Source organism: Palaemon carinicauda, chromosome 42 (genome assembly GCF_036898095.1).
Source record: "Palaemon carinicauda isolate YSFRI2023 chromosome 42, ASM3689809v2, whole genome shotgun sequence".
Classification (NCBI taxonomy): domain Eukaryota; kingdom Metazoa; phylum Arthropoda; class Malacostraca; order Decapoda; family Palaemonidae; genus Palaemon; species Palaemon carinicauda.
Window position 1 is genome coordinate 8,740,140 of NC_090766.1, and position 13,695 is coordinate 8,753,834.

General features: G+C 38.9%; 1 protein-coding gene across 1 annotated transcript in view; it reads left to right on the forward strand.

The window, feature by feature from the left end:
- LOC137632921 (uncharacterized) overlaps window positions 1–13,695 on the forward strand; it is a 40,231-nt gene that overhangs the window by 3,623 nt on the left and 22,913 nt on the right. Inside the window, exons 3-8 of the mRNA XM_068365023.1 lie at window positions 2,616–2,775; window positions 3,327–3,386; window positions 3,715–3,859; window positions 6,109–6,314; window positions 7,573–7,797; window positions 11,827–11,985. Coding sequence (XP_068221124.1) covers window positions 2,616–2,775; window positions 3,327–3,386; window positions 3,715–3,859; window positions 6,109–6,314; window positions 7,573–7,797; window positions 11,827–11,985 — 955 coding nt within the window. The remainder of the gene's footprint in view (window positions 1–2,615; window positions 2,776–3,326; window positions 3,387–3,714; window positions 3,860–6,108; window positions 6,315–7,572; window positions 7,798–11,826; window positions 11,986–13,695) is intronic.

Here is a 13,695-nt window from a genome sequence, read left to right on the forward strand (position 1 = left end):
CAACCCTAACTGGAAAAGCAGAATACTATAAGCCCAGGGTCTCCAACAGGGACAAATAGCCCAGTGAGGAAAGGAAACAAGGAAAAATAGATTTTTTAAGAAGAGTAACAATGTTAAAATAAATATCTCCTATATAAATAAAAAAAAACTTAACTTAGGTATTATTGTAGTGTATTACAGGGCAGTGTAAATCAGCGATCAGGAAACTTTTCCGAGCTAAAAGGGCACAGCTGCGAGTCGGTGCAAATATGCCTCGCTAAAAAAAATTTAATATAGTAGGTTGGCCAGGGCACCAGCCATCCGTTGAGATACTACTGCTAGAGAGTTATGGGGTCTTTTGACTGGCCAGACAATACTACATTCGATCCTTCTCTCTGATTACGGTTCATTTTACTTTTGCCTACACACACACACACACACAGCGAATAGTCTGGCCTATTCTTTACTTATTCTCCTGTGTCCTCATGCACCAGACAACACTGAGATTACCAAGCAATTCTTCTTCGCGCAAGGGGTTACTGCACTGTAATTGTTCAGTGGCCACTTTCCTCTTGGTAAGGGTAAAAGAGAGTCTTTAGGTTAGGTTGTTCTTTTCAAGAAAAGGGACATTCCAAAATCAAACCATTGTTCTCTTAGTCTTGGGTAGTGCCATAGCCTCTGTACCATGGTCTTCCACTGTCTTGGGTTAGAGTTCTCTTGCTTGAGGGTATACTCGTGCACGCTGTTCTATCTTGTTTCTCTTCCTCTTGTTTTGTTTGAGTTTTGGGTAAAATGTTTTTTCCTAGGTTACATTGCCCTGTAATACACTACAATAATACCCCAAACAGCGATCAGGAAACTGTTCCAAGCTAAAAGGACGTCCCTGCCAGTTGGTGCAAATCTGCCTCACTAAAAAGAATTAACTAAACCTATAAGTTACAATCCTAGTTGGAAAAGCAGGATGCTATAAGCTCAAGGGTTCCAAAATGGAAGACTAGCCCAGCGAGGAAAGGAAATAAAGAAATAAATAAACTACAAAAGAAGTAATGAACAATTAACATAAAATATTTTAAGAACAGTAACACCATTAAAATATATCTTTAATAAATAAACTATAAAAAGAGACTTACATATTTTAAGAATAGTAACAACTTTATAATAGATCTGTCATAAATAAACTATAGTAAAATTATAATAGATCTGTCATAAATAAACTATATAAAAGATGCTTAGGCTATGTCAGCCTGTTCAACATGAAATTTTCGCTGCATGTTTAAACTTTTGAAGAGATCCTTAATGTTGAGGGTAGTGCTCATGCAGTATTATATATTCATACAGTTTTTAGACATGTTTATATGGCATTCTCTCATCATTTTTGGCCCACAAATAAAGGGGAACTGTTTTTAGACATGTTTATGTGGCATTCTCTCATCATTTGTGGCCCACAAATAAAGAGGAACAGTTTTTAGACATGTTTAGGTGGCATTCTCTCATCATTTTTGGCCCACAAATAAAGGGGAACTGTTTTTAGACATGTTTATGTGGCATTCTCTCATCATTTGTGGCCCACAAATAAAGAGGAACAGTTTTTAGACATGTTTATATGGCATTCTCTCATCATTTGTGGCCCACAAATAAAGGGGAACAGTTTTTGGACATGTTTATATAGCATTTTCTCATTATTTGTGGCCCAAAAATAAAGAACAGTTTTTAGACATGTTTATATGGCATTCTCTCATCATTTGTGGCCCACAAATAAAGGGGAACAATTTTTAGACGTGTTTGTATGGCATTCTCTCATCATTTGTGGCCCGCAAATAAATTTTAACAGTTTTTAGACTTTTATATGGCATTCTCTCATCATTTTTGACCCAAAAATAAAGGGGAACAGTTTTTAGACATGTTTTTAAGGCATTCTCTCATTATTTGTGGTCCACAAATAAAGGGGATCAAAATAGAGTGAGTTCATATCTGTGATGAGGCTTAGTCGAATCGGTGGAATTTCATAAGTTCAAACTTGCAGTGAATGTTTTCATGTTTATCAGGCTGACATATAAGTTTCTTTGTTTAGAGTTTATGGGTGAAAGATGTATTTTAATGTTGTTACCATGCGTAAAGTATATTATTTTAATTATTACTTCTCTTGTTTATTTATTCACGTTTTTCCTTTCCTCGCTTGGTTATTTTTCCCTGTTGAAGCCTTTACACGGCTTATAGCATCTGCCTTTCCAACTAGGGTTGTAGCGCAGCTACTAATATTATTAATAATAATAATGATAATAATAATAATGATGATAATAATAATGATAATAATAATGATAATAATAATAATAACGGAATCTAAAAAAACATTGTGTAGACTGTAATGAGTAAGTAAAATGTTCATTTCAATTTGAAGAGAGTCATGAATGAAATATATCAAAATTTAATTGTATGCTTTGCTATGAGAACTGGCACTTTGCACTAAACCACAAATGTTTGCTGCAAGTTTCAGGGATGCATAGATCTTTGCAAAGTTGGAATTTTATCTGTGCACTCAACCCTTTGGCTTTGCCCTGTCTTGGGAGTGGCATGAGTTATAACACTTTGCAACTTTGTTCTTGATTCGTTTCCAAGTTACTTTTTTTCCTTTACAGAATCAGAAATGGGTAACAGGCGCCCTTGGTTATTCATACAGAGGATATCGCCAGCTCCTACTGGCTTTGCATCCTGTGACGAAGCAACACGCTGGTACCTACGTTTGTGAGGCGTCCAATGAGGCTGGAGTGCACTCATCTTCTATCGACGTTATAGTTGGTAAGCACGAAAGGTTTCTTCTCGAGAGTTTCATGGAAATCGATAGCCTTGTGGCAATCCTATAGGCTCCCTCAAACACCCCATATCCTTAGCTCACAAGGATGGTAAGGCTGCAGGCACTACAAGAAGCTATCGAGTTTTAGCGGGACTGCCCAGCAGAACGCCAGCCAGGGTCGTTTCCAATAGGCCACCGCAAGGGAACAATCTCCGTAGATCTGTCCTAGTTATATGTAATAAAGACCTCAGTGTGTTGGGTATTGGTATGGAAGATGGACTGTCTCAGCCATTAGGTTCTGCTGAGGCACCAAGTTGTTTCCACACCAAGACCAGTAATGTTCAAGGCACTCGGCAGTATGGTTTAATACAATGAGATTATGTTGAAGGTTCCTTTACTCTAAGTGAGATATCATTCCTTAAAAAGTAACCCTTTTGAGTATTCTTTTCTCCTTTTCAGAAAGTTACAATGAGATTATTTTGAAGGTTCCTTTACTCCAAGTGAGATATCTTTCCTTAAAAAGTAACCCTTTTGAGTATTCTTTTCTCCTTTTCAGAAAGTTCAGACGCCTTAATGCCTAGCAAGAATGAAGCACCCGATACCGATACAATTTTGGGTAAGTCATAAAAGTCTGGAAATAATCATGAGATAAATTTTTATATGTATACTACATGTTACTCTTTTAGGTGGGTTTCCTATTAATATTTGAATATTATTATTTGAATTATTAATGCTATTTAGTCTTAGAAAATTTGCGGTAATTATTGATGAGAACTCAACAGTCTCTTGAAAGATATTTATAAATATTTCGATACATATAGACAACAAAACTATCCTTTTGTGAAGTTTATCATGAAATAATATCAAAAGTAATAATATATCTACTAGAATATGGACGGTATATTCGAAGAAAGTAATCCATAATAAATTTTATTTATTTACAGCCGAGTTCGCCACCTCCTTCAGTGATGTGCTCGCCGAAGGAAACTGCGAGTGCGACGTTCTTTTCTTCCTCCATGCTTCGGGCGACGCCCCGGAAGGATCATTCGCTGCGCAGGCAAACTTGATTCACACTATTGCAGACAGCATGTGAGTGTAATGTGTGTTTAAGGAATGTATATTGTTTGTGAAACAAACTTAACCCTTTTACCCCCAAAGGACGTACTGGTACGTTTCACAAAACTCATCCCTTTACCTCCATAGATGTACCGGTACGTCCTTGCAAAAAAAGGCTATACAAATTTTTTTTTTCATATTTTTGATAATTTTTTTTAGAAAATTCAGGCATTTTCCAAGAGAATGAGACCAACCTGACCTCTCTATGACAAAAATTAAGGCTGTTAGAGCAATTTAAAAAAATATATATACTTCAAAATGTGCTGGGGAAAATATAACCCCTTGGGGGTTAAGGGTTGGAAATTTCCAAAGAGCCTGGGGGTAAAAGGGTTAAAATGTAAGGGGGGCATTTGGATCGAAAAGTCTGAGTATTGACATAGTATATCTTATGGCACCCTAGCAGTACCAGCTGAACTCGGTTGAGTCCCTTGTCAGGCTGGGAGGAACGTAGAGAGTAGAGGTCCCCTTTTTGTTTTGTTTCATTTGTTGATGTCGGCTACCCCCCAAAATTGGGGGAAGTGGCCTGGTATATGTATGTATGTATGTCACTTTTTATCTTTAATGAGTATTGACATGGCATGTTGTATGTAGCGCTTTCCCTGTCAGTTTCATATATGGATTATTTAGTAAGTTTTATTGAAATGTCTTTCGAACCTCATCATTGACATTGTTAGTTTTATATTCACAATAAGATGTATTGGTAATTTTTTCCTGAAACTGTCATAAAACCCAGAACAGATATTAATTAAAAAGGTATATGTACATACATACATACATATACCAAGGCACTTCCCCCAATTTTGGGGGTTAGCCGACATCAACAAATGAAACAAAACAAAAAAGGGGACCTCTACTCTCTACGTTCCTCCAGCCTAACCAGGGACTCAACCGAGTTCAGCTGGTACTGCTAGGGTGCCACAGCCCAACCTCCCACATTATCCACCACAGATGAAGCTTCATAATGCTGAATCCCCTACTGCTGCTACCTCCGCGGTCATCTAAGGCACCGGAGGAAGCAGTGAAATGTCTTTCGAACCCCATCATTGACATTGTTAGTTTTATATTCACAATGAGATATGTTGGTAATTTTTTCCTGAAACTGTCATAAAACCCAGAACAGATTTTAATTAAAAAGGTATATGTAAATCGGTTAATAATTCAACCAGAGTTCGATCAGATCCTGCGTCAATACTCGAGTCGCCACTCGATTGATGACCCTCCACCGTGGAGCTGAGCAGGCAAGATCCCAAGTTCATCTCTTTATTATTATTATTATTATTATTATTATTATTATTATTATTATTACTAGCCAAGCTACAACCCTAGTTGGAAAAGCAAGATGCTATAAGCCCAAGGGCTCCAATAGGGAAAAATAGCCCTGTGAGGAAAGGAAATAAGGAAATCAATAAATGATGAGAACAATTTAACAATAAATCATTCTAAAACAGTAACAACGTTAAAGTACAGTAGATATGTCCTATATAAACTATTAATAATGTCAAAAACAGATATGTCATATATAAACTATAAAAAGACTCATGTCAGCCTGGTCAACATAAAAATATTTGCTGCAACTTTGAACTTTTGAAGTTCTACTGATTCAACTAGCCGATTAGGAAGATCATTCCACAACTTGGTAACAGCTGGAATAAAACTTCTAGAATACTGTGTAGTATTGAGCCTCATGATGGAGAAGGCCTGGCTATTAGAATGAACTGCCTGCCTAGTAATTGGTGTCTGTGTCAGGTTGAGCAATTATAAGCAGTTAGGTCAAGACAAATTGTCCATAAAACATAGTTGGTGTTTGTGCCAGGTAGAGCAATTATAAGCAGTTAGGTCAAGACAAATTGTCCAGAAAACATAGTTGGTGTTTGTGCCAGGTAGAGCAATTATAAGCAGTTAGGTCAAGACAAATTGTCCATAAAACATAGTTGGTGTTTGTGCCAGGTACAGCAATTATAAGCAGTTAGGTCAAGACAAATTGTCCATAAAACATAGTTGGTGTTTGTGCCAGGTAGAGCAATTATAAGCAGTTAGGTCAAGACAAAATGCCCATAAAATATAGTTGGTGTTTGTGCCAGGTAGAGCAATTATAAGCAGTTAGGTCAAGACAAATTGTCCATAAAACATAGTTGGTGTTTGTGGCAGGTAGAGCAATTATAAGCAGTTAGGTTAAGACAAATTGTCCATAAAACAACAGTTAACGCCAATTAATCTTTCAGAATTTCAAGCAGTGTACGAGTCAGCCTGATGACGTACTCCGATTCTATTGAGGTCAAACTCCCGTTCCCAAGAGGCACCAACCGATGTGAATTAAGAAAGGCCTTCCAGAATATCTCTCATCCTCAGTGGGCAACACGAATTCAGCCAGTGTTAAGGGATACCTTCAAGAAGTTGAAGAAAAATAAGAATCCCTGCAAAATTGTGGGTGAGTTGGAAAACTTTCAATTTATTTTTCTACAAATTTTTACCAGTGTCCTTTGGTCTCTTTCGATCTCATTTTCATACTTAAATGTTGCCGTTTCAATTTTCACGGTTGAATAAATCTAGTATTCCAGACGTATGGGAATCTAGAAATTTATCGAAATGGGTTGGATGAACTCAATTGCAATGATGACAGTACCTAGATATGTTTTCTGTAACTGAAATATTTTTTTGCAGTACTCCTCCCTATGTTTATATTTCTTTCCTTATCAGATACACTATTAATACAATTATCTTTTGGATAAACAGCCTAAGTGAAGTCTTATTTTAGGAAATGAACCTTATATATATTCTTCCAACAACTGTCAGCTTTTCAGTATTTTTCTGAACATTTTAGGAAAATTATTTTTCTCTGTACCTGAAAGGACATGTCTTATTTGTCCGATAGAACCAGACTTTCTTTCTTTCTTTCTTTCTTTCTTTCTTTCTTTTTTTTTTTTTTTTTTTTTTTTTTTTTTTACACCTGAGTCTCACAGGCCTCATTTTGACCCACTGTCATGTGCATCACACACAAAAGTTTCTTTGAGGCTCTATTTTTTCGTTTTCTCAAAAGCAGATTCTGTAATTGCATTGCTTGCGGCATTGTACTCTCCAGCTATTATTTTAAGTGTCTTCTGACTTACATGTCCATATTTTTCAGAACTGTACATCGCTCATTTTCTATTTTCGTGAAAAAGAAAATCATATTGACGAGGCCTATGAGAGTATCAATGTGGTTGAGAAATCTTATTAACTAGTCTCGTGAAAAAAATCATATTGACGAGGCCTATGAGAGTATTAATGTGTTTGAGAAATCTTATTAACTAGTCTTGTGAAAAAAATAATCATATTGACGAGGCCTATGAGAGTATCAATGTGGTTGAGAAATCTTATTAAACCAATTTGTAATGACAATTTTATATATCTTAAGGCAAAAATCAACATTGAATGGCAGTGAAATTAGGTATTAATCATTGAGAGTTCTTTGCATCAAACTACAGAGTGACCCTGAGATATCATAGTTTGGGATATGACATTTATGTATAAATGCTGACATTAGTTCACAGTGCAATCCATAAGATAATAAAGTGAACAAAGGCAGACCATTAAACTTACATCTAAACCCTTCTATAATTGTCTGTGCTCAGGGCCAGTAAGAGTGTAAAAACATCTTAGATAGAACCGTTTTAGAGCTGTTGCTTAAACTCATTAATTATTTTCAGTTTTGCCCATTTTTGGGTCACTTGGTGTGGAGGGTGCCGATTCGGTTGAGGCCAAGCACCTGAGGAAAATTGGAGCAAAGATATTCATCCTCGAGGTCACTAAAGAACCCATTGAAGGGGTCTTGGATATGGCTTCCAAGCGGGGAGATGGTATTCCATATTACTGGCACATAAATTTGGACAAATGGCCCACTATTGCAATGTACATGAAGTATGTGTCAGAAGGTACGTATAATAAGCCTTTTCTCGCGCATAATCGTATTGCCATTGTATTATGTTGTATACTCACCTTTAAAACATGATGAAATGGTAACATGTTACAATACTGTACTGTATAAGGAATTAATATTAGAACATCATTGTGCAATGATTAGACAGTTATATAAAAATTAGAATAGCGCCAACGTTATCCCTGCGTGTCGTAAGAGGCGACTAAAAGGGACGGGACGAGGGGGCTGGGAACCCTCTCTCCTGTAAAAGTATCCTGTGAGACAGCAACAAAGAGATGGAGCTGGGGGGAGAGTGACTGCTCCCCGCACTCTAGTTTTGGGGTGTTTGAATGTGCGTGGATGTAGTACGATAGAGAGTAAAAGATGTGAGATTGGAAGTATGTTTAGAAGTAGAAGGATGGATGTATTGGCCTTGTGTGAGACAAAGATGAAAGGAAAGGGTGAAGTGATGTTTGGTGAAATGTCTGGTAGAGTGTCTGGGATTGAAAGGGGAAGAGCGAGAGAGGGTGTGGCTTTATTGTTGAGTGAATGGATGACAGGTAAAGTAGTGGAATGGAAGGAGATATCATCTAGGTTAATGTGGGTAAGGGTTAGGTTGGGTAGGGAATGTTGGGCGTTTGTCAGTGCGTATGGGCCAGGTAGTGAGAAAAGTGAAGAAGAGCGGAATGAGTTCTGGAGTGAATTAACTAGGTGTGTAGAAGGACTGGGTAGAAGGAATTATGTGGTTGTTATGGGTGACTTAAATGCTAGAGTGGGTGCTGGAGAGGTAGAAGGTGTCATTGGGAAATATGGCGTACCAGGTGAAAATGAGAGTGGTGAGAGACTGGTAGATATGTGTGTTGAACAAGAGATGGTAATAAGTGCTAGCTTTTTTAAAAAGAAAGATAAGAATAAGTATACATGGGTAAGAGTGGCAAATGGAAGAGTAGTAGAAAGGGCATTAATGGATTATGTGTTGATAACAAAAAGAATGTTTGGAAGATTGAAAGACGTGCACGTGTTTAGGGGTATGGCTAACGGTATGTCTGATCATTTTTTGGTGGAAGGAAAATTGGTTGTAGCAAAAGAGTGGGGGAATAGAGTAGGTGGATGTAAAAGGGAGCTAGTGAGGGTTGAAGAGCTAATAAAACCGGGGGTAAAAAGTAAATATCAGGAAAGGTTGAAAATGGCATATGACGAGGTGAGAGTAAGAGAAACTGGTAATTTAGAGGAGGAGTGGAAGTTAGCAAAAGAAAATTTTGTTGGGATTGCAAGTGATGTATGTGGCAAGAAGGTTGTTGGAGGCAGCATGAGGAAGGGCAGTGAATGGTGGAATGAAGGAGTGAAGGTAAAAGTGGAAGAGAAAAAGAGGGCTTTTGAAGAATGGCTGCAGAGTAATAGTATAGAGAAGTATGAAAAATATAGAGAGAAAAAGGTGGAAGTAAAGCGCAAGGTACGTGAGGCAAAGAGGGCAGCTGACCTGAGGTGGGGTCAGGGACTGGGTCAGTCATATGAAGAGAATAAGAAGAAGTTTTGGAAAGAAGTGAAGAGAGTAAGGAAGGCCGGCGGAAGAATTGAAGAGACAGTGAAAGATGGAAATGGAAGGTTGTTAAAAGGAGAGGAGGTAAGGAAAAGGTGGGCGGAATATTTTGAAAGTTTGCTGAATGTTGAGGATGATAGGGAGGCAGATATAATTGCGGTTCCAGGTGTTGAGGTGCCAGTGATGGGAGATGAGAATGAGAGAGAGATTACAATAGAGGAAGTGAGGAGAGCACTAGATGAAACGAGAGTAGGAAAAGCATCGGGTATGGATGGTGTGAAAGCTGAGATGTTGAAGGAAGGGGGTGTGACTGTACTTGAATGGTTGGTGAGATTGTTTAATGTGTGTTTTGTGTTGTCAATGGTACCAGTAGATTGGGTCTGTGCATGTATTGTACCACTATATAAGGGTAAGGGAGATGTGCATGAGTGTTGTAATTCAAGAGGTATTAGTTTGTTGAGTGTAGTTGGAAAAGTGTATGGTAGAATACTGATTAATAGGATTAAGGATAAAACAGAGAATGCAATCTTGGAAGTACAGGGTGGTTTTAGAAGAGGTAGGGGTTGTATGAATCAGATTTTTACAGTTAGGCAGATATGCGAGAAATATTTAGCAAAAGGTAAGGAGGTGTATGTTGCGTTTATGGATCTGGAGAAAGCATATGATAGAGTTGATAGGGAAGCAATGTGGAATGTGATGAGGTTATATGGAGTTGGTGGAAGGTTGTTGCAAGCAGTGAAAAGTTTCTACACAGGTAGTAAAGCATGTGTTAGAATAGGAAATGAGGTGAGCGATTGGTTTCCGGTGAGAGTGGGGCTGAGACAGGGATGTGTGATGTCGCCGTGGTTGTTTAACTTGTATGTTGATGGAGTGGTGAGAGAGGTGAATGCTAGAGTGCTTGGACGAGGATTAAAACTGGTAGGCGAGAATGATCACGAATGGGAGGTAAATCAGTTGTTGTTTGCGGATGATACTGTACTGGTAGCAGACACAGAAGAGAAGCTTGACCGACTAGTGACAGAATTTGGAAGGGTGTGTGAGAGAAGGAAGTTGAGAGTTAATGTGGGTAAGAGTAAGGTTATGAGATGTACGAGAAGGGAAGGTGGTGCAAGGTTGAATGTCATGTTGAATGGAGAGTTACTTGAGGAGGTGGATCAGTTTAAGTACTTGGGGTCTGTTGTTGCAGCAAATGGTGGAGTGGAAGCAGATGTACGTCAGAGAGTGAATGAAGGTTGCAAAGTGTTGGGGGCAGTTAAGGGAGTAGTAAAAAATAGAGGATTGGGCATGAATGTAAAGAGAGTTCTATATGAGAAAGTGATTGTACCAACTGTGATGTATGGATCGGAGTTGTGGGGAATGAAAGTGATGGAGAGACAGAAATTGAATGTGTTTGAGATGAAGTGTCTGAGGAGTATGGCTGGTGTATCTCGAGTAGATAGGGTTAGGAACGAAGTGGTGAGGGTGAGAACGGGTGTAAGAAATGAGTTAGCGGCTAGAGTGGATATGAATGTGTTGAGGTGGTTTGGCCATGTTGAGAGAAAGGAAAATAGCTGTCTGCTAAAGAAGGTGATGAATGCAAGAGTTGATGGGAGAAGTACAAGAGGAAGGCCAAGGTTTGGGTGGATGGATGGTGTGAAGAAAGCTCTGGGTGATAGGAGGATAGATGTGAGAGAGGCAAGAGAGCGTGCTAGAAATAGGAATGAATGGCGAGCGATTGTGACGCAGTTCCGGTAGGCCCTGCTGCTTCCTCCGGTGCCTTAGATGACCGCGGAGGTAGCAGCAGTAGGGGATTCAGCAGTATGAAGCTTCATCTGTGGTGGAAATGTGGGAGGTTGGGCTGTGGCACCCTAGCAGTACCAGCTGAACTCGGCTGAGTCCCTGGTTAGGCTGGAGGAACGTAGAGAGTAGAGGTCCCCTTTTTGTTTTGTTTCTTGTTGTTGTCGGCTACCCCCCAAAATTGGGGGAAGTGCCTTTGGTATATGTATGTATGTATGATAATTAGATAAGAATTCAAGCAGAAATGGCACAAAACAGAAAAGAGCAGTCATCTTATTTCAAGTCAAACCCCATAATTCTATATCTTAAAAATACAGTATTCTGCCAATGATATGCAAATGCAGTTTTCTAAAGAATGTATACTGTAATGCATCATATGCAGGGTGAAATTTCTCGCATTGATTGCTAACCCTTTTACCCCCTTTCTATTTAGAAATTTCCAACCCTTAACCCCCAGGGGGTTATTTTTTTCTCAGCACATTTTGCATTATATATTTTTTAAATTGCTCTAACAGCCTTAATTTTTGTCATAGAGAGGTCAGGTTGGTCTCATTCTCTTGAAAAATGCCTGAATTTTCTCAAAAAATTATCAAAATATGAAAAAAAGCATTTTTTTGCAAGGATGTACCGGTACGTCCATGGGGATAAAGGGATGGCTTTTGTGAAACGTACCAGTACGTCCTTTGGGGGTAAAAGGGTTAATATATTACGTGATCTTCCTTCCATCAGACTTGGACGTATGCGCACCTGAAAAGGAGGACATTCCGGGAAAATGCGTAAGCATTGGAGAAGAATGCACATCTAGCGACATGTGTGACGGAGTGGGATATGGCTGCATAGATGGCAAATGCGAGCCTCTTCAGTGCAACGTGAATCCTCAGAGCGCAGGTTAGATACATTATATTTCATGTGTATGAAGCTTCATCTTTCTCACCTTTCTCACCAGACGCCAGGTAGGCCTCCAGGCCTGTCAGTCGTCCTGCTTCAAGAACTGTCTCCATTCTTGGCTATCCTCATAGAGCCTCATCTCATCAACTTCCCGCAAACTGAAGCCTCTCCTCTCTACTCCTCTCTCTGTTTTGTAGCCATCTCAGTTTTGGTCTTCCTACCGGTCTCCTTCCTTCTGGTGTCCATTCCAAAAACCTTACAGGATATCGCTCTTCCTCCATTCTTTTGACATGTCCAAACCATCTAAGCTGTCCTCTCTCCACAAAATCCAGAATCCCCTCCACTCCCAGTACTCTTCTAATTTCTTCATTTCGTAATCTATCCAGTCTTGTCACACCTTTTATGAGTCTTAAGGCTTTCATTTCAGCAGCTTCATCTGTGGTGGATAATGGGGGAGGGTGTGCTGTGGCACCCTAGCAGTACCAGCCGAACTTGGTTGAGTCCCTTGTCAGACTGGGAGGAACGTAGAGAGAAGAGGTCCCTTTTTTTCAATATTAAACTTACCCGATAATCATGTAGCTGTCAACTCTGTTGCCCGACAGAATTCTATGGAGGGATACGCCAGCTATCACAATACTAGAAGGGGGTGTACTTACCAGCGCCACCTGTGGCCAGGTACTCAAGTACTTCTTGTTGACACCTCCTCAATTATTCCTCTGTCGTGCTTCTGACAAGACGTTCTGGGATACGCTTATGTTCTTGGAGTATTTTCACGACTTTGGTGAAGTATTTCTCTTTGATTTCGGCTGTCGCTTTATTGGAAACTTCTATTTTAGCTTAGTTAGCTTTTGGTATTAATTTGATTAATTTTGGTGACGATGAGAGTATGAACTCTCGTTCACCTTTCAATGGCCGACCCTTCCCTTAGACGGAAGTGTTGGTGTCTAAGAGAGTTTAGACTCTCTTTCTTAATTTTGCTTAACAAAAGTTATAGATTTATTTTATATCTCTCCGCCTCTTATAGGCCTCTTCGATTAACTTCCTTTTATTATAAACTTATTAAAATTAATTTTTATATTTGTTTATATTCGACCTTCCTAATAGTAGGCGGTCTTTTCTTGGTACCGAAGTTAATTATCGTGAGCCCGTCATTTCGGTTTTACCTGTTAACATATTATGCTATTTTAAGGTCTTGAAAGAATTTCTTTGATAGTCTCGTACTTTTTCAAAGTTGAACTAACGTTTTGTTTGTCTCGGCAGTTGTTGACGTTCAGAACGTTTCAACTTGCACTCTATCGTTACGATAGAGAAAGAATGTTCACGGTTTCACATTGCAGTAAGAGTAACCGTGTCTAGCGTTTTGTTCATTCTTTCTTAACTTAATGGTTTTGATCCTAATAAGGAACATTTCTTTTTGGGAAATATTTCAGTTTTTTTCCTTTAACAATAATATGTTTTAACGATATATATGATTGGGCTCTTCTCTCAGGTTCTAAGTCAAGAGAGAGAGAGAGAGAGATAGAGACGGAGGGAGAAAGAGGATAAACGTTTCCCTCAAGCCTGCCAGGCGTACGAGTAACGTCGTTATCGTTTTGCTCTTATCCCTAGTCTCTTTAGGGGAAGAAACTAAACGTTTCTAGAGTGATCTAGTGTTTAGTCTCTTTCCAGCCACTGAATTTTCTTTCATTAGATTTTTCTGTTACATTGTAA